The sequence below is a fragment of the Lolium rigidum genome, chromosome 7, assembly GCF_022539505.1.
Source record: "Lolium rigidum isolate FL_2022 chromosome 7, APGP_CSIRO_Lrig_0.1, whole genome shotgun sequence".
Classification (NCBI taxonomy): domain Eukaryota; kingdom Viridiplantae; phylum Streptophyta; class Magnoliopsida; order Poales; family Poaceae; genus Lolium; species Lolium rigidum.
This window is the reverse complement of record NC_061514.1, coordinates 92,174,276-92,195,803: the sequence shown is the minus strand read 5'-3', so window position 1 is coordinate 92,195,803 and position 21,528 is coordinate 92,174,276. Positions and strand designations below refer to the sequence as shown.

General features: G+C 40.1%; 1 protein-coding gene across 1 annotated transcript; it reads left to right on the top strand.

Moving 5' to 3' along the window:
- Window positions 1–384: 384 nt before the first annotated feature.
- Window positions 385–18,571, top strand: LOC124679210 (NPC intracellular cholesterol transporter 1-like; the record flags this gene model as incomplete). The annotated part of the gene is given in 39 exon segments (XM_047215009.1): window positions 385–508; window positions 2,311–2,363; window positions 2,676–2,775; window positions 2,965–3,072; window positions 3,630–3,746; window positions 3,911–4,061; window positions 4,926–5,173; window positions 6,409–6,597; window positions 6,804–6,859; window positions 6,944–7,061; window positions 7,863–7,946; window positions 8,125–8,217; window positions 8,293–8,394; window positions 8,517–8,582; window positions 8,766–8,861; window positions 8,942–9,049; window positions 9,878–9,991; window positions 10,091–10,177; window positions 11,498–11,626; window positions 12,092–12,290; window positions 12,367–12,507; window positions 12,616–12,659; window positions 12,786–12,869; window positions 13,219–13,287; window positions 13,358–13,434; window positions 13,950–14,019; window positions 14,259–14,408; window positions 14,615–14,680; window positions 14,868–15,012; window positions 15,214–15,278; window positions 15,365–15,430; window positions 15,804–15,897; window positions 16,588–16,624; window positions 16,714–16,771; window positions 16,968–17,078; window positions 17,596–17,663; window positions 17,980–18,046; window positions 18,133–18,201; window positions 18,294–18,571. Coding segments are annotated over 39 exon segments (3,867 nt in total). The 3' UTR covers window positions 18,381–18,571.
- Window positions 18,572–21,528: the final 2,957 nt, after the last annotated feature.

The window sequence follows — 21,528 nt, the reverse complement described above, 5'->3', positions numbered from 1 at the left end:
GTTTGCCAGCCCACCAGCAGCTCCGCCAGCTACAAGTCGCGTTGACAGGTGGTTCCCACCATATCCTAACGAACAGCCGGTCCCTGACCCCACTGACACGCGGGCCCGTCTCCACAGCGTTCCGCTACAAACATGTGGCGAGATCCAAAACCCTCACACGCAGGGAAATTCCCTTCCATTTTCTTTCGGCGTGCGGTGGCAGGCCGCCTCCACTTCTAATCGGCAGCTCACCCAGCACAGCAGCCCCCAGCTCGGCGCTCCTTTATATATTTCGGCCGTGCGGCTCGCCACGAACAAAGTCCAATCCACCCCCAGCGCCCAGCGGCAGTACTCGACTGGGGACCGTGTCCACCCTCCGTCGTCCTCCCCACCTCCCTCCGCCGTTCCGGGGCATTGCGCGCCTCCGCCGCCAGCGATCGAGAGGGCGATGGGCCTCGTCGGGCGCCGGCGAGGCGCTCCCGGCCGCGCCGTCTTCGCCGCCGCCGCCACGGCCGTCGCTCTGATGCAGGTGGGGCCTCGCTCTCTACTCTCTCCGTTTTAAGCGCACGCGTACGCTGTCGTCGTTGCGCCGCCGCCGCCGCCGCTACCGAGCGGAAGCCGTTTTAGGGCGGAGTTCTCGTCGCCGCGCCTCGTGTTCTGGACCATTGGGTTCGCTTTTGGTCCTGCTTCGGGGTTCGAGCGCTGCGGCCGCGGCCTATCGCCGCGCGGGCTTCGCTAATCTCATCCCGTCCACGGCGTCTACTACTAGTAACGCTCGTTTCCGCTATGCTACTACGGGAGAGGTGCAATTTTTGTCCGTGATGGATCGTGTGTGGATATCGCTTCTTAATACAGTATAAAATTTACTGGCCGCTTTTGTTTACTTTCCGTTTTGTCGTTAGCCCGAGTCCCCACGGGATGCTGATTTCGGGAACTGGGGAGGGTTGGAAGCATCCGAGATTTGGAGTAGATTTGCCGCAGCACTGCTAGTGGTTTCTGACACCGCGGTGCGTTTGGATTGGTGGTTGTTCCTGGCTCTGCTACTGCGCTGGAGGAAGCCAATTTAGCCCGTTTTGTTTATTCCGAGCTGTTTCTGTTGGGTGGGTTTCAGTTCAGTTCTGGGGTCAGTTCAGTTGTGGGTTTCGTACCGTAGTATGCTGTGATTGCTTCTCCGTTTTCGTTTCCATACCTTGTCTCGAAATGTGTGCTGTTTCCGTGTTGATTGGGGCCGGGTTTTACTCAGAGTCATGTATGCCGTGCTTCCCCGAACATTTTCACACTTCGATTAGAAACGTGTCCTTCTGTACTACCGTTATAATTGAGTAGGACCAGCATCTCTGTGAACAAATTTGCAAACAATTTTTTGTACGAGTTCGAACCATGTGGAGCTGTCAGTGGTTCATCATCTCTGCTTATGGCTCTGTTTTGCTTTACAGCTGCGAGGTCATGCATCATTTTGCTATATTATTTCTAGCCCAGTTTTTGAATTTTCACTGGCATTTCAAGGATGAACTTCGACCGTCAGAACTCAGATTCAATACCGCAGAAAGTTTGCACTTCAACTTTTCATCTTCCTGCAGCTCACTCCTATCTTGTTTTATCTGCTGTAGAGCGTTTGCTGTAGGAGTAGATGACATCTAGGTGTTGCTGTACGAGTCCTTGCACATGCTCTGAACTTCGGCATGGGACTACCAACAATAATTCATGCTGCAATAATTCTTGGATTGTTTCTGATGTCTGAGCCTTGGGATTTTGTCTACTCCCTCCGTCTTCTGAAAAGGATGTGTCAGATTTTGGATGTATTTATACACGTAAAGGATGTCTTAACTTTGTCTAAATTTGGATGTACCTAGACACTATTTTTATCTAGACACTATACATCCAAATTAGACAAATCTAAGACATTCTTTATGGGACTGAGGGACTAAAAAGTATCATCAATAACTGTTGTGGTGGCTTCACATCACATTGGACTTCAGTTATTGTTTCTACACTTATATTGTGATACAGCCATACAGGTGCCTACAAGATGCCAAGTGTGTGCTAACTTCTCAGAAGTTGCTAGGTTGTTGTTGTCTCTGTAGCACGTACATTACCTGTCTAGGTGTGTTGTATTCATTTATACATTTGAAGCCGCTGGACAGAGTCATGGTCATGTTACACCCTGGAGGGGATGATAGAATAACAATGTTATGTAAGAAGCACATTTTACCATGTAGTGTGGTGTTCATGCATGTCGATTTGGTTGCACTCTGGTGTGACTGATGTCTTGTGTAGTTCATATGGTCTGTCCATACTGTTATAACCTTATTTCTTCATCCCATGATGCAGATAGTTCTTCTTGTGACGCCCACAGGCGCACAGCAATCCAATGGTACTTCAAGGTAATTTTTCAGGGCAATGTGTTTAATTAAGAGGAACATTTGTTAGATCACGTAAGAACTCAATCCATCTTGAAATATGCTACTCCCTCCGATTCATAATACTTCTCGCTGAATCGCATGTATGTAGACACATTTTAGTGTGTCTATTCACTCGTTTCATCGACAAGTATTATTGGTCGGAGGGAGTATTATAGTTGGTGTGCCTAAAATACTTTGCCACTTAATGAGGTAGTATTCTGTATTGATGGAGTACTTGGCGCTCAATTTTTAAAGGAATGGTTGATGCTAACTTAGCTGTGTTTGCTTTCTTAGGGTAGTACCTGCAGAAGGGTACTGTTCCATGTATGGCATTTGTGCACATCGAAGTGATGGGAAGGTCTTAAACTGTGCAAATTCAACAAAAGCTGTCAAGGTGAAAATACAAGCCTTGGTTGCTGATAATTTTGAATGTAACATAGCAGGAGACACACTATCCTGTTACTTTCTAGCATTGTTTTACAACAAGAAGCATAAATGCCTGCGTTTTCTTATTTTTGCATAATTTTTATTACTGCACCGTTGTGGTTTACTTGTTTACCAAGTGCTGTTATTGCCTTGCCAGCCAGATACTTTGTTTTCCACAAGGATCCAGAGTCTGTGCCCCACTATCACTGGTGATGTCTGTTGTAGTGTTGATCAATTTGACACTTTACACCAACAAGTCCAACAGGTAACACACCTGACTGCCTGAAAAGAATATGGACTGTTCATCTTAATTATCACTCGCATCACATATTTATTTTAGAGATTAAGTGTTTTCACGCTGGGAAGTTGATATGTAAATCACCTGATACACATGGATTGCTTTTGCTCTGTAGTAAAATGTTTTTGCCATTGTACTCATATTAACCTTCATTGATTATCTCAAGCAAAGTTTAGCTAAACTCATGACTAGCGAGCCATGAACCTACTGAATATTGTGTTAGTTATGTGCTGCCTTTGTTTCGACATGATGTCTGTATTTACTAAGTGGCCACATGCTGATCTTCTTATTCCCTGTTGCATGCAACAAATTACTGTTGTGTTTCCACAGACCATGTTCTTCGCCACTGTATTGTGCAAAATTGATATATTTAAGCCCTTTTCTATGTTGACTACTTGATTATTTTTCACATATCAAATAATGTAGCATGTTCTTTGCAATCTCTAATTCTTCATCATTCTAAATGTCTTTGTTCAGTCGAAAGAAATTTCAGTTTGTGGTATATTGCAACTTCGCTTTTGCAGGCTATCCCATTTCTTGTTGGATGCCCGGCTTGCTTGAGGAATTTCTTGAATCTGTTCTGTGAAATGTCTTGTTCCCCAAACCAAAGTCTCTTTGTTAATGTGAATTCAGTAAAACAGGTATATCATGTCTGACCTTTATCACCACAGTAGTATTTATGGTATTTTTCCTCATGGACATTCTCATACAATTTTGTTATATCAGTTTAAACTGCTAAACATACCAAATGAAATATTCATATGTGATTCCCATGTTCTAACAAGTTACTAGTATGTCTTTTCAGGTTAATAACACTACAACTGTTGATGGCATTGATTACTACATAACAAGCAACTATGGTGAAGAGTTATATAACTCTTGTAAGGAAGTTAAGTTTGGCACTCTTAACACACGTGCAATGGATTTTCTTGGTGGGGGTGCTAAATCTTACAAAGGTACTACCTCAGGTCGGATTTAATCGATGCAACACTTGCATAGTTATAGGCCATCGATGCTTTGGCTTCGCGTCGATCTTTTCAGACCGGAGGGAGTAGTAGATTAAACCCTTCGGTGTTAAACTGTCAATGGAGAGATTGAATAAATGCCAGAGCAAGTTATAGTTTGAGCAATGCTACTGTAATCACCGGGAACTATGCACTTTCTAGAATACCAGTAGCCTCAGTATAGTTTTAGTCCATAATACCCTCAACTTCCTCTTAATCATCATCAGTGACCAAAATCTGAGAAGCCATCCTTGGGTGTGAAGCACTAGAGCTTGTTGAGTTCTGGGCACCGTGGTTTGGCCCCTGCTACTTGTTGATCTCTATCATCATCAGGTTTGTCCGTGGCACATGCCAGTTGGCTGCATCCATGCCAGTTGGCTGCATTGTGTCGGGCTCAACACCAATGACAACCAATATGCAATGACAAGTTACATCATCAGATGCATCCTTAGGACCATCATCTTCAACGATGGCGAGAGTAAAGAAACATGATTTCGGGCTGTCCCATTTATCACCTTGGTCAAGACTATCGAGTAGACTTTGTAGGCTGGCAGCCTATAGCATGCTGGAACTGACCATCTGAAACTGAGATTGCATGACGAGCCTATAGCATGCTGGAACTGCCCATCTGAAACTGAGATTGCATGCCGATCTTCTTTATAGTGAAAGTTATAAATAGACCATGCAATTTGTTTCTTGCATTTCAACTTGGTATTGTTAATTATTATGCTTTGCAATCTGGATCTGCTTTTGAGCTAGTTTTTCGGTGTACCATGACTCATTTAGAAGTATTGGCTTATATACTTGTTACTGCAGAGTGGTTGGCATTTTTGGGGCGTCAGGCGAATCCTAATGAGCCTGGGTCACCTTACTTGATAACATACCGACCTGATTTGAGTGACTCACCTGGGGTGAAGCCTCTAAATGCTACAGTTTATTCTTGTGGAGATCCATCTTTGGGCTGTTCATGTGGCGATTGTCCTTCTTCTTCAGTTTGCACAGGATCCTTGTTGCCTCAGTTGCAGACTGAAAGTTCCTGTTCAGTTAAAATGGGTTCTCTGAAGGTAGCAGCTATCTTTTTTTCTCCATTTATGAAAATAAAATGCAGGTCTGAATAATATACCATGCTCTCGGTTCCCTCATTTTCCCTAAAAGCTGTCGGTTTGGCAAACTTGATTACTAATTTGTTCTGGAATATATTTATGAAACCCAACAACATTATTACTTTCGGAGAATACTTTTACCCACGTTATTTGCAAGTATCTATTCTACTAACTCTTTTTATAGGTACTCATGTTCCGAAAGTTTGATTCTATCCGTGTCTTAGGCAATTACTAGCGGTGTAGCAATCCACGGAGTTTGCAGCGCTACTTGCCCTAGTGTATAAACAAAAAATGGCATCACTGATTGATAAGGATCATGATTTCCTTGTTAATTGACATGCCACCTGTCACGTGGTCTTGGTTATATCAAACCAGTTATGTAAAATGTGTATTTGATGCTAATTCTCAAAAATATAATATGTGATACTAGTTCTTGGAAAAACATTTGGTATAATACTAGTGCAGAGAAATTTGCACTGGACATGTGTTGCACTCCAGTAGCGATGATATGCATTACTCCGTCTGATCCATAATAAGTGTCGAGAACTTAGTACAAAAGCTATACTAACTTAGTACTCGCTCCGATCCATATTAGTTGCCACTAATATAGATGTATCTAGACATATTTTAGTTCTAGGTACATCCATACTATTGACAAGTAATATGAATCGGAGGGAGTACTAAATTCTCAACACTTTTTATGTATCGGAGGGAGTAGATGTTTTCTTGTGCATACCTGCACCGTTTTTTTGTGCGAAGTATAATAACATTCAAATCTAACAGTCAAATGATTTACTATATCTTGGTAGAATATACACCATCATCGTAGGTGCTAAATATCTTACTACCTCTGTCTATAAAAGGATGTCACAAGTTTGTCTAAATTTAGATGTATCTAGACATTTTTTAATGTATAGAACTATAGATACATCTGAATCTTGACAAATCTCCGACATCCTTTTATAGATGGAGGGAGTATTTTGTTCCATGCGCCTTGTGTAGAAGTTGATCTTATTTCTCTTATAACTTAATAGCTTACTGCAATCCTGAACTTTTAGTACTTAACTAGAATATATGAATCCAAGGTTTGCCAGCATATTAATATTTTAGGTCATAGTTCATAAAGGTTCCTCTTTTACATGTTGAGTTCTTCCATCATTATGTACGCTTAACTCTTGTCATTTTGACATCTACAGGCCAAATGCTTGGACTTCTCACTAGTGGTTGTGTACCTTGTGTTGCTATGCGCAATTTTATTGTGGGGCTTGTTATACAGAACACGGGGAAGAAAAAGCTTCCCCACACAAACAAAACAACCAAAGAATGCTGATGATAAGTTGCGTTCAAACAACAACGGCAATGTTCCTGAAAACTCCTCTGTTCAGGTTCTTTTCTCCAAATCATCTTCTGAGAGCCAGAGCTTGCTTGATTAGATAGAGTATATGTTGGTTTCTTCTAGCATTTTTTTATCTAGTGTTCAGTTTGTAAGATAACGATGGTACGGTCTAATAGTTTCTATTTGCGGTCTGTAACGTAGTTATTATTTTCCCAATTTAATGCTATTTTCTCGTGAATTTTTCTTAAATACCAGGTGTCCAGAGCTGCATCATCTTCTATTATCCAAACCTACATGTCAACTTTCTTTAGGTTGGATTCTGTCTCCAGTTGTATTTATATAATTTTCTACAATTGGTGTTTAGGCATTGTTCTTATCTGTTCAAAGTATTGCAGGAAACATGGAATTTTTGTTACTCGACACCCTCTTCTTGTCTTATTTGCATCCTTACTTGTTCCTATCCTACTATGCATTGGTCTTATTCATTTCAAGGTGGAAACGCGACCTGAAAAGGTACTTTATGATCTTCTCATAGCAAAAATTCCTGTACTCTTACTAAAAATTCTATAATTGGGGGTGGTTCTTATTCTTATAAGATTGACTAATATAATTAATATTCTGTCCATTAGTATTTAAGACTATAGTTTGATGTAGGCACTAGCCATTCTCTTGCAAGTTGCAACTCATAAATATTCTTTCAGTCTGATACATGGGAAAAATGGAAACACATGTAAATTTTGAGTAATTACTGACAGTTATTCACTAAAATTAATCACGGGAAATAAAAAGCGAAAATACATTGGTGTGCATGTTATAAAATTTCACTTTTATGTTGGATAAACCTTTTTTAGTCAACTCAGACTTTTTGGGTGTTCTGTATCCTCTATGTTTACGGCCAGTTTGAGATAAGCTTCTCATTTTACCTTGCAAAAAGTACATTAAAAATTAATCGTGCCAAGGTAGTGAGCGAAGGTCCTAACTTGTTTTGAATACTTAGAGAAAATTGGTATCAGCAAGAAAAGAAAGATCAAAGAAAGCAAATCTGACAATGGAAGTGTTCACATCTTTAGCACTCATTTCTGATGGGATTATCTCTGAAACTGTAACCATGATGTACACCAGTGAGTGTAACAAATCTATTACTCCCCTCACACCCTTTTAAATGAATGTGTTTTTCTTGAAAGAAGTCAGACCAGTAACAACTGTGGTCCAAGGGTCATTTGGAACTCTTTTTTTCGCCATGTATTTACCACTTACCAGTACAGTGAATACATACATTTCAGAGATATCTGAATTATTTTTTTAATTTTGAAGCTTTGGGTTAGTCCTGGAAGTCAGACTGCCGATGAAAAGCAATATTTTGACAGCCATCTTGCACCATTTTATCGGATTGAGCAGGTATTTCCAACTCTCCTGACTTTTTGTTTTGTTTATCTCAGCTTTGTATATCAACTAGCCACGAGTTCCTGTGTTGATGTTCACCTCTTATCTGCCTTTCTTTTTCATGTCTTACATTTGAAGATGACTTGTGTAACGAGTAACTTTTTAAAAAAATTAATTACTGTTGTATCCGCAGCTTGTATTAGCCACCTCAGCGTCTGACCAGTCTAAAGCGCCTACGATAGTAAATGACAACAATCTGAAATTGCTATTTCAGATTCAGAAGAAGGTATTAAATCCACAGTAATGTAAAATTCACACTGCAACTGCTTCACAGTTCTAATGTCTCTTTTTAATTGCAAAGATTGATGATCTACGTGCCAATTATTCTGGATCAGTAGTATCCCTTGCTGACATCTGCCTAAAGCCACTCAGTACAGACTGTGCTACCCAAAGTGTTCTGCAGGTGATGATCTAGTGGTGTCTAGTATATATCCTGTGTACTGAAATTAATTTGCTCTCTCTTGTTATATTCTGTTAACTGCGCGTACATCTGTGCAATTATACTAAAATGACGGTCTGTTGCAGTATTTTCAGCTGGATCCTAAAAATTATGAGGATTTGGGTATAGACCATGCTAGATTTTGCTTTCAGGTAAATCTCTACCGTTGAAATATCTTATGGGCCATTTTTCGTATGGTCTTTTTTGTTTCTATCCGAATAAAGACCTTTTAAAACTATTGTTTAATTGTATCACACTGAGCATTGAATATTGGGATACCGATTAGGTCTGTCAGATGGTTGTACCTAACCGCTTAAATATCTACTGTATTGCAGCATTACAGTTCTGACGTGACATGTTTGAGCACTTTTCAATCACCTGTTGATCCTAGTACAGTATTAGGTGGTTTTCCTGGGAGCAATTTTACTGAGGTAAAATGCTGTACTTCTTACTCAACACAATATTTCAGTCATCATCCTACTTTTCTTATTAACTTTATATTGCTTGGCAGGCTTCTGCATTCGTGATAACATATCCTGTGAACAACAAGGTTGAGAAAACAGGACAAGAGAATGAAAAGGCTATGGCTTGGGAAAGGGCATATATTAATCTTGTTAAGGTGCTGAAGTTTCACCCAATTTCTACGGTTATGTGCTCAGCATACACTTTACAGTAGAAGTTTAGCATCAGTTGGTACCTTTTCTACACAAGTCAATTCTCTAACATTTACTTTAGGGAGTGCTGGCCACACAATTTAGTACTTCCATGCTGCCTTACGTAAGGAACGAAAGAATATACCTTTTTTGAGAATTAGTAAAGCAAACTAGAGATATTTGCTCCAATAAAGCACACCATAGAGAAGATTCATTATGCATGGCTCTACATCCTGAGAAAATATGTGGCAGTGGGAAACAACTTAGATAAAGTGGATTAAGAGGGTTCAGATTCATATTCTCGGAGAATTACGTCGGAACATTATTGTTTCAGTTCTTTTTCTACTTTCGTATATAGTGAGAGGACTCACCGGGCATGTTGAAGCCCCAGATGCCTGTAAAAGGTTATTTCGTGATCGCTAAGTCATTTGCATTTCATGCACAGCAGTGATTAAAATTGCACGGAACTGACTCTTTTTCTGTTAGGATTAAAACCCACATATCAGTCTGTTCCGAATTATAAGATGTTTTAGTTTTTGTTGAACCGAATGTATCTAGACGCATTTCAGTGTGTCTGTTCACACATTTCAGTCCGTATGTATTCCGCATTGAAATATCCAAAACATCTTATAATTCCGAATGGAGGGATTAGTATTTACTCTTTTCTTGCTAGAGTTTGTTACAGCATTCTGTAGCATCTGATCTAACTTCACAAGAAGGTGCATACCCTAGCGATTTGTATATCTCACTCGAACCAAAAATCGCATGTGATGACTTTTGTGATTTTTTCGCAGGAAGAAATACTGCCAATGGTATTAGCACAGAACCTTACATTGTCCTTTTCATCTGAGAGCTCTATCAAAGACGAATTGCATAGAGAGAGTACAGCTGATGCAATTACAATAGTGGTAAATATATGATATATGCAAAGCATTTTTTTCCATTGTGAAAGATATCCTGTTTGACTACACATTGTAATGTTTATTTGTTCCTTTAATTGAAACCAGATAAGCTATATTGTGATGTTCGCATACATATCATTCACACTTGGAGACCGTCCTTCTCGTTTCTCGTCATTATTTGTTTCATCAAAGGTATGGATATGATAATCAATGATGGGAAGATACTGTATATGCCACTCCCAACCCTCACAAATACTTTATGAGTATGACAAATATGGGTCCGTAAGCCTAAAAAAGGGTATGTGGGTGCACAGACCTACATGTCAATGAGACAGTCAGTGGCACGCACATATGTTTCAAATCAGCAGTAGTAATACAAAGTTGTCCCATGATTAATTATATTGGTATACTTGGAGTATCCTATTCCTTATGTTTGCGTTATTTAAGAATTACCTAAAGATCACTTACCATTTACTCATTGTTGTTGACCATACGTTTAGTAATGTGTACAGTGCATGGTCGGTAGTACTTTAGTTGGGCCGACACATTTTCTTGTGGTTGATCTTGAGTCACATAGTTAAAGAAGTTGGAGATGTCAAATGTGATAACATGGATACATACTTATGCTCTAGATTCAGTATATTAAATTAGTTATTTCACTATATTTACCTGCAGTATCTCAAAATTTTAATATATCATAGAAAATTCAGATAACCTCCATGAAACTTTAAGCAACCAGCTATAGTTTTTTAAAGATACTACCTCCGTTTCTAAAAAAGCTTCCAAACTTTGTCTAGATATGAAGGTATATAGACATGTCTTAGCTATAGATTCATCTGTATCTAGAAAAAGTTGCAAAGCTTTTTTAAGAACAGAGGGAGTACATATATTCGGTCTATCCCAAAATAGATGCTAGTTTTGCTTTGCACACTCTCCAATATGTGGAAAATAATTTTATGAGACCTGGTCCACAAATTCACCCCCATGGACCAACTGCAGCAATTGACATGTGGCATGCGTGGCAGTTTAGATCTAAAAGTAGACAATCAGATTCTAATCAAATTCTGTACTTTTTCTCTCTCCTGAAATACGTGTCAATTGCTAGAGTTGGTCCACGGGGGTAAATTTGTGGACCAGGTCTCCTAAAATTATTTCACCCTAAGCAATCTAGGTAGTTTTCTGAACTTTGTATGAAGTTTGACTGCATGCTTCCTAAAACATCATCTACTGGGGATGGGGTGGTAATACTTTGCAGAGTTATTTGTTTCATAGATTATTAGGGCCCTCTACAACTGTTGCTGTATGAATCTCTGACCGCACAAAATCTCCATAGCCAATTTGGAAAATGGTATTCTGAAATCAGAGGAATCCAAGTAAAATGTTCTGATAAGAAACTTGTCTTTGAATCATATAACAGTTTGATCTCATGTTTAATGTTCTGATAAGTATTATTATTTTTAAGTATGGTGGGGCTGTCTTGCATTATGTTTCATTTGACAAGATAAACTGCAGGTACTCCTTGGCTTATCTGGGGTTGTCCTGGTAATGCTTTCAGTTTTAGGATCAGTCGGATTCTTTAGTGCTATTGGAGTGAAGTCGACTCTAATCATAATGGAAGTAATTCCTTTTCTTGTGCTAGCTGTAAGTTTCTGTCCCCAGCACAACAGTGGCTGGTTTTCTCTTTCTTAACCCAGTATTTCTTTGATTAGCTGCACTAACAAAAGTGAAAGAAAACCATTATACGTTTATGACCTACACATTTGATTTGTAACATCGCTTCTCATGTTGATTATTGAATTATCTATGCCGAAAATAGGTTTTCCGTGAAACCACCATCGCGTTTAATCCTTGTCAAGAACTTGTTGTTTAATATTATGAAGTTGTTTTTGACGCCTGCTTTCCCACATATGTGAACACAGTGGTTATTGATGTTGCATTGTCGTCCATTGAGTTGTTTTGTTTTTAGGCAATATTTTCTTGTTGTATTTACCATATTAGTATTTATTTGAAAGATAGTTGGTGGTTGATTAGTACTGCTACTTCATTTGATCTTTACGGTTCTTATCACTCTGCAACTAAATGAAACTGACGGACGTGACTGGCTAGGTCGGTGTGGACAACATGTGTATCCTTGTGCATGCTGTGAAGCGCCAACCAGATGGTTTGGTATTGGAAGAACGTATAAGCAATGCATTGGTGGAAGTTGGGCCATCCATTACGTTAGCCAGTTTGGCTGAAGTTTTAGCCTTTTCTGTCAGTGCAATCAATCCAATGCCTGCCACCAGAATATTTTCTATGTTTGCTGGTTGGTTTCCTTACATACCCTTGCTTGTATCCATAACTATTCCTTTTGGAGTTTCTAATCCATTCGTCTTGTGCAGCAATGGCAGTCCTTCTGGATTTCCTTCTCCAAGTGACAGCCTTTGTAGCCCTCATAGTATATGATTTTAGGAGGGCTGAAGATGGCAGAATTGATTGTGTTCCTTGTGCAAGACTTTCATCGAGCGCAGTTGCTGGTGATAGTAAGTGTCCAAATAAATTTTCATGTATGGTTTGCAAAGTGCTATAGCAGTAATTGGTCAGTTTGTATATCTTTAATGGTTCCCTTTTCAATGTCTTCTAAAATTAAGATGACGGCCACCAGGGGCTTAACTTGGTTGCACGGTATATGAAGGTAAACATTTTAACTTTTTTACCTGAGCAAATCTTGTTCTTACTTTCATGGTTTAACCATGTTTTAATTTCTCAAGATTTTCTGTTAGTTTCATTGTCAACTTATAATTGTTTTGTTTTCGTGCAGGATGTTCATGGGCCTATTCTTGGTTACCGGGCAGTGAAGTTTATTGTGATTGCTGTATTTGTAGGATTTGCATTTGCAAGCATTGTAAGTGTTCGTATGTTTTGCATGCACAGCATCATGATTATTTATATTCCTCAAGTTTCACCAAATGGTTTATACTCTGCTACTTACAAGCCAAGTATATTTTTGATTGAAAATTTCTGATGGAAGGTCGATTATCAACTTAGTGTTCTGTCTGCATTTCTTATAATTTTTTTCTGACCATCAATATGGATCAGCTGCGCATTCACTACAGTAGGGTAGTGTTTGTTCTTGTCTAGTTGCAAGTTACTTGCATCCTTATTCGACTTCGTGCACACGTGAGTGCATGTATGTGTTATTGAAAAAATTCTATCTTATCGCTCACTCACGGTGCTTCTTTTGTCCTAATTAGGCAATGTCAACTAGATTGCAGCCAGGATTGGAGCAGCAAATTGTTCTTCCACGAGATTCTTATTTACAGGTTTACTATCACTTGCCTTTTCATAGGGGTCTTCCTTCCTGTAGGATCATGCTCACTGTAATATTTACAGGGTTACTTTAACGACCTTGAGAAATACTTGAAAGTTGGACCTCCACTGTATTTTGTTGTAAAGGACTTCAATTACAGGTAACCAATACTAACATTGTTCTGCAATTTCTTATCTATGCTTTAAAGAAAAGAATGATGAAAACACAAGATGTTATTAGGGTTGGTACAAACCCGTGAAAATCGGCAGCTGAAATTTGCACTCGCAGTGATAGTCTCTGCTGAATTTGGGTTGTTCCGTTAGTTCTAAAAATTATGCAGCTGAACAGTTCCTGGTTTTGAACGGTTTTGAGGAAACATTGTTGAACACCTGTACCTGTTATACTTTGGAAAACAAAACAGCATGGCTGAATGTTCCTTGATGCATAGTTGTGCTTGCTTACCCTTTACGCACTACAATTCTTGTTTTTAGATTGTTCTGCATAATAATAAAAGTTGGTAATCAAACCCAAGTTTCTCATGTTTCTGCATGAGCTGTTACAGTCGCAGACTCGCAGTGTTTCCTTTTGTGAGAGGCAATTTTTTTGAGCTCTTCTCAGTTGCATGCTTAACTCAAATAATTAATTTGATTTTTGATGTGCTACAATGTTTTCCAGCTCTGCATCGGAAAATACTAATCAGATATGTTCCATCAACCAGTGTAATTCAAACTCTCTTCTGAATGAGGTATAAAATTGTTTCTGTCTCTTGGCAAATTTTTTCCCCAGTAATATTTTGTATGAAATGATTGATTTTCTATCTCAAATTAGTATCACAATACATTTCAAAGGTGAGTGTCCTTACTATATAGCAGCTATCGGCTCCCGATGCAACTTGATTGATGTGATTTTGATAAGAATGTGTAAAAGTTCATCGTTTGTTGATAACACTGCCCTCCATTTAGCATGGTCGTTGCTACAATGCAGATAGCAAGACAATCTTTATCTCCTGAGACAAGTTATATAGCAAAACCTGCTGCTTCATGGCTTGATGACTTCCTAGTATGGATGTCTCCTGAAGCATTTGGATGCTGTCGAAAATTCGTTAGTGGAAATTATTGCCCTCCAGATGATCAGGTCAGAATTTTTCCCTGTATCTTTTAGAAGTTTAACATATTCATACAACATTTGTACTGGCTGAAAACCCAACCAATTTTTGTCGGAAGTAGTGAAGATTTCCTTCTGTCAGAAAGAATTTTGTAATATGATTACTGACCAAGAAAACATGATCTCGTTGCATGTTGGCATTTTTGCAAAGTGACCTTTGAATTTGTTTGTTGCAGCCTCCTTGCTGTGAAAAAGATTCAGGTTCATGCAATCCAAATGGAGCGTGCAGTAATTGTACAACGGTAAATACTATCTTTGAATTTTGACCTCCACTACTTCATATAATAAATTTCAGATAGCTGCATTCTGTACTCTGTGCCCTATTATGTGTAATGAGTAAATAGTATATTTCAGCCACAGTTCACGCATTAATACATACAGAGTAGAAGTGAAATATTTCTAGTCTACTTATTATGCTTTTTGTCTCAGTGTTTCCTACATTCAGACTTGCACAATGGACGTCCATCTACAACACAATTTAAAGAGAAACTTCCATGGTTCCTGGATGCACTTCCATCAAGTGACTGCTCTAAGGGGGGGAAAGGAGCTTATTCTACAAGTTTGGACCTCAGTGGTCTGTAGTGTACTCCAACTCTGCACCATATTATCATGCTACATAACATGCCAAAGAAATATCATATATTTATAAACGTGAATACATTCTAATCAAATTAAATATAATATGATTATCCACTAAACATACTTGCATTTTAATCGATTGGAATTCTAACATTAAGCATCCACTAAATGTATGGCAACCCCGTTTCTTTGTCAGGCTATGAAAATGGCATTATACAAGCCTCAGCGTTCCGCACATACCATACTCCCCTTAATAAACAGGTGACGGATAACATGCAGCCCGTCATAATTATCATTATATATTCATTTCCAACATGGTAAGTAATATTGATATTTTCTTCTTCTAGGCTGACTATGTTAACTCAATGAGAGCTGCTCGGGACTTCAGTTCTCAAATGTCCAAGGATTTACAGGTAATTTACATGCAACCATATTTCAGACGGAGATCATATTTAATTTGTTAGTGTACCTATAAAACATACTGAATTTAAATATACAGAAGTTGGAGAACTAGCTACAGAGGTATAACAACTAAGAGTTAAGTGAATACTCCCTCTGTTCCATAATGCAAGACGTCTTGGCAAGAACAGAGTGATATTGTCCACATAAATATTAACAGTCGTTAGCTATTTAAAGAGACGCAAGTTTGTGCGAATTTCTTACTTTTGTCGAAGGTTTATGACATAGTAACTGCTCTATATTTCATACTGATTATTCTTAGCTTTTGCTTGGATGCTATGGCCTGATTATATTACTAACACTCTTAAATACATCTTGGTTATGCAGATGGAAGTCTTCCCATATTCTGTGTTCTATATATTTTTTGAGCAATATCTCAGCGTATGGAAGACAGCTATCATGAATATATGTGTTTGCCTTGGTTAGTTACTTGTAACATTCACAGTTTGTTAGATTTATGTGTATATTCTTATGATACAGTTACCATAGGATCTCATTTTCTGTGTGAACATTTTGCTTGGGTATCAGAGAGAAGTATTATACTTTTCTCTCCTAGTATGAATGCACAGTATGGACATTTCCTGCTAAACTAGCTTGATTATTTTGATATGTTCCTAAGAACTAGCTGGTGAATGTTGTTATGTAGAGCTAGGTCTATAGACGGCGGTGCCAATGGGCAATAAACCATGCTATAAGTTATTTTCCTGACAGATTGAGCTAAGTTAGGGGTAAGAGTTTGAGTTAGGAGTGATCGGATGAGTTTGAATTAGGAAATGTTTGCTTGTATAGGACCCTATGTCAGAGCTGTAACACATCTATATAAGGGAGTGGTTTCGTTCCATTCAACAAAGGTCTTACAATAAGTTTCATCTATTTCTCCGCCTAGTCTTCTTCTTTCTCTGCACATCACCTTTTTTTACCCACCCAACGATCACAGCAGCTGGCCACACTCACCACAATCCGGTGCTGGGATCACCTACCAATCATAGCTTCAACTAACAAATATAATCATGACAGCTATTGAAGAAAATAATCACGACTAACATAATTGTCTACTTATTCATAGTGTTCCTTCATCTGACACAGTTCATTGTTACGCAAACATTGACAGGTACAGTATTTATTGTTTGCTTCGTAGTCACCAGCAGGTCAGCAACATCTTTCAGAAACTACACACTAACTTTTTCACTATATTGTTTGGTATATTGTGATAATTCATTATCTCTATTGGTTTCAGTTTATGGGCTTCAACAATCATTTTAATTGTTCTGGCCATGATAGTCTTGGATTTGATGGTATGTTTGACCCTCTTCTGTCCAATATAAATACTAGTTTTAATTATATGTATTTCCAAATTCATAGCAATTATACTGATTGTTGTAGGTTTTATGCATTTTCTACAGTAGTTCTAGAAATCCAATTTTCAATGTTAAATAACTTTTTTGTGATTTCATTATCTATTAATAACATTTTCTTTCAAACCTTTGGCAGGGAGTGATGGCTGTCCTTGGAATTCAGCTCAATGCAATTTCTATTGTGAACCTTGTTATGTCGATAGGAATTGCTGTTGAATTCTGTGTTCACATCACACATGCTTTTATGGTAGGTGCATTGTACTTTTGGAAATGCCAGTTCCAAATCTTCCAGTTCAGCTGAGTTCTATGATTATTAGGAAGAGTTGGCTCTAGTTCTGCTCCAAACTCCTTGAAGATAGTGTTACTATGCATTTGAAATATTGAGTAGGGAGAAGTATCACACTGTTCAGGTCACTCCTAGACTTCCTAACCTCTTAGGAACTGTGTGTGTTGTGCACTTGTACTAATTAACTTGGAAATTTGTTCTTCCCACCACTTAAAACTTTCAGCCCGTATTTCCACTGATCTACAATGTACTTTGAAGTTGAAAGTAGTTTGATTCTCTGTACAGTCTACATGACACCGGAGCAACAATGGCAAACCAATTTTTCTGATACCCAAAACCAGTTGTCCCAATATTGAGAACCCATGGAAATAAAGTTCTGACGTGTTTCTAATTCTCAGTATATATTTTCTTCATGTATTTATTGGCTGCTCTTTTCCATATTCATGTCTAAACCCTTGTATTCATTTCTAATTTACAGACAGGCATTGGGGATAGAGAAAATCGTGCAAGACAGGCTCTATCGACAATGGGTGCTTCTGTATTCAGGTCAGCCTCATTATTGTATATGTTGGGACAATGTTACGTTGATAAAGAAATAGCGATACTATTCTCGATAAAAAATGAAAATAGGGATAGCGTTTGAATAAATTGCTTGGAGCTTATCGTCGACTGTTTGGGATCTTTGGGTTATATGTAAGCACCCTATCAGTTTCATTTGGGTGTGCATTTCGCATAAGAAAGTTTCAGAATGTTGCAAATAAACTTACTGAAGTCCAGTTCCAGCTTTATCCCATTTTTCCTGGCTGGTTGTTGTGTTTATAATTCGCATTGTCTTGGTCTGACATGCTGTCTTTTTTTTCAGTGGAATTACCTTGACCAAGCTTGTTGGAGTTATTGTCCTGCGGTTTGCGAAATCTGAAGTTTTTGTGGTACGTACACCTCAAACTGCAATTCTTAGCTTTGTTCCGATTGGAGTTTAGCTTAAAGCATCTTTGTTTAATCCAAATGACTGTAGGTATATTACTTCCAAATGTACTTGGCGCTCGTCCTCATTGGCTTTCTGCATGGGCTTATCTTCCTGCCGGTTAGCATTTTAATTGTCTGCCATCTCTTACTCGTCTCCACATATTCCCGTGAGGAGCTATCAGCCTAACTTATAATTGATGAATATTTCAGGTTGTGCTGAGTCTGTGTGGCCCTCCTGAAAAGACCATGAAACCGATCGAACAAAGTCAGACTCCGGCTTCAAATGAGCAAACTTGATAACCATATAAACATTTCAATGTACATATTACCAGGCGTAGGAGGAAAAGTGCAGTGTACATCTGTCTAGAGGCGGAAGCAATATTTATAGCTCGTAGAAATAGGTTTAGTTAAGCTCAGTTGACGGAACTGGTTTGATCTGTATTACCACACGCAGAGAAGCGTCAGAGGTCAATGCAGACCAGTGTAGCCTTCCATTTGCTTTTTACGGTTTTAGTCCACTCCAGTGTAGGTGGTGCTTTGTAGTATATCCGCTTCATGCGAGAAGCCGAGAACCCAGGTGCCCATGCCGTTTTGGTGCCAGTCCGTTATTGTTCCGTCCCTTTTGAGTTGGCTTGCTCTGTGCGTTCTACATGGAGCGAGGAAACGTGGGTAGTTTGAGCAATATGTTTCTAATTCGAAATTAACAGCACTATCATTCAGGAACGTACGACAGGAAAGACTTCACCAAAATCAGAGCGCTAGTTATCCATGTTACGGCTTAATTTTCAAGAGCTTCTAACATAATGACGAGCTGTGACTTGTGAGCATGGACAATCCTACGGTTCGAATGTCGTGTCAGATTAGTTTCAGATGCGACTCCCCTCAAATGCTCGAACATCGTTGATTCAAACCAACAGGTCCATGCAGGTGGCAGTCAGTCAAATCCGACAGGTGCAGTGCACGCGTGTCTGCCTGCCACATTTGGTTGACAAAGTACTGGCACAGATCATTTTGTATTAGGGAATATTTGCTAGTATCATTATATTTTTTTGTGGTACAACAACAAAAACAAAGCCTTTATTCCAAAACGAGTTGGGTAGGCTAGAGGTGAAACTCATAAGATCTCGTAACCAATTCATGGTTCTGGCACATGTATAGCAAGCTTCTACGCGGCTCTTTCCATGGCTGGTTCTTTGGTGATACACAAGTCCTTCTGATCTCTCTTTTCGGACTCCTCCCATGTCGTGTGGTCTACCTCGTTATCTCACGTTTTAACCGTCCACTATGCACTGGAGCTTGTGAAGGCCTGCGCTGAATATGTCCAAACCATCTTAGATGATGTTGGACATGCTTCTCTGTAATCAGTGCTACCCCAACTCTATCTCGTATATCATCATCCCGGACTCGGTCCTTCCTCGTGTGGCCACACATCCATCTCAACATGCGTATCTCCGCCACACCTAACGGTTGAACATGTCGTCTTTTAGTCGGCCAACACTCAGCGCCATACAACATTGCGGGTCGAACCGCCGTCCTATAGAACTTGCCTTTTAGCTTTTGTAGCACTATCTTATCGCAAAGAATGCCAGAAGCTTGGCACCACTTCATCAATCTGGCTTTGATCCGGTTGTTCACATCTTCATCAATATCCCCATCCTTGTGCAGGATTGACCCCAAGTATTGAAAGGTGTCCTTCTGAGGCACCACCTGCCCATCCAGGCTAACCTCCTCCTCCTCGTGCCTAGTAGTACTAAAAGCGCACATCATGTACTCAGTTTTAGTTCTACTAAGTCTAAAACCTTTCGATTCCAAGGTTTGTCTCCATAGTTCTAACTTCCTATTGACCCCGTTCGACTATTATCGATTAGGACCACATCATCCGCAAAGAGCATACCTCATCCATCACCAAATCAAATAGATAAGGGCTCAAAGCTGACCCCTTCCTTCACTCACAGCTCACTTTGCGGCCTTCTTTGTCATCTTGTACTTCTCCATGTTGTATGCACTCCTATCCAGGTAGAGGCGTCTGGAACAATCTTTATTCTCCTTCATAGCTTTCTGAACATCAGTGTTCCACCATGCTGCTTGTGACGGTAAAGCACACGTCCGTTGGGAACCCCAAGAGGAAGGTATGATGCGTACAGCGGCAAGTTTTTCCCTCAGTAAGAAACCAAGGTTATCGAACCAGTAGGAGTCAAGAAGCACGTTGAAGGTTGATGGCGGCGGAGTGTAGTGCGGCGCAACACCAGAGATTCCGGCGCCAACGTGGAACCTGCACAACACAACCAAGATACTTTGCCCCAACTTAACAGTGAGGTTGTCACTAGGTGATTTGAGAAGTGGCAATTTGTGGTGAAACTTGATTTATCTATGATTTATCTATGATTTGAGAAGTGGCAATTTGTGGTAAAGACTCAATGAGTAAGTGCCACTCTTTTTCGGAATTTTTTGCACATTAAATAACTCATTTATCTAGTTAATCCCATTTGTTGACTCTCTCGTTGACCAGCCACTTGAGGGTAAAACCGAGTATATTGCACTAGCCAGTATTAGCACTCAAGGGGAAAACCGAGCACACAAAAAATGCTAGTATATGACTCGAGGGTATACCCGAGTATATCTAAATTTCCGTGGTTAGACCCGAGGACGCGTGTTGCGATGCGTAAGTGGAAGACGTGCCATTGTTGACGCGTGTCGCGGTGCGTACGTGCAAATAGTGGACGCGTAGGACGCGGGTCGCATTTAGGACGCGTAAGCCCCTCCCTCCCTCCCTCCGCACACAGTCGTCTCATTCTCGCTCACGCACGAAACCACCCCTCTCACGTCCCATCAACTTCTCCAAATCGAAAAACCCCAACCGCCGTACGCACGCTACCCCCGCCGGCGATGGAGAAGAAGAATGCGCCGGCGGCCGTCGCCTCCGAGCCCGTCGCCTCCGCGCCCGTCGCCGCCGAGCGCGTCGCCGCCGAGCGCGTCGCCGCCGAGCGCGTTGCCTCCGAGGGCGGCGCATCCAAGCGCGGCACCTCCATGAACTGGGCCTCTCTCTCGGCTGATGGACCACTTCACAAGATCGGCGAATGCTTACTGGCGAACGAGGAGTACGCCGACACCTACTCGCTATGAGGCAAGTCCGTAGAAATTGGCGCTCAGGTTTGCTCGAGCCCGACGTGCACCTGGACGAATGGATCATGCTAGACCACGCCCTTCCACGCGTCGCTGAGTTCACCTTCCTCCAACTCGGCACATCACGCTACGTCACCATAGATCTATCGAAAGTTCATACAAGGTTCAAATTCCTCCATATCTACCTTTTTATTTTCAATCTTAAACATCTTAGTGCTGAATGTTATCTTCATCAATATATTTTAGATACTACTTCGTTGGCTTTTGCCGTGGCGTCATCGTGCTTGCCCAGAAGAACCCACCGCACAAGATACGGCTGCTG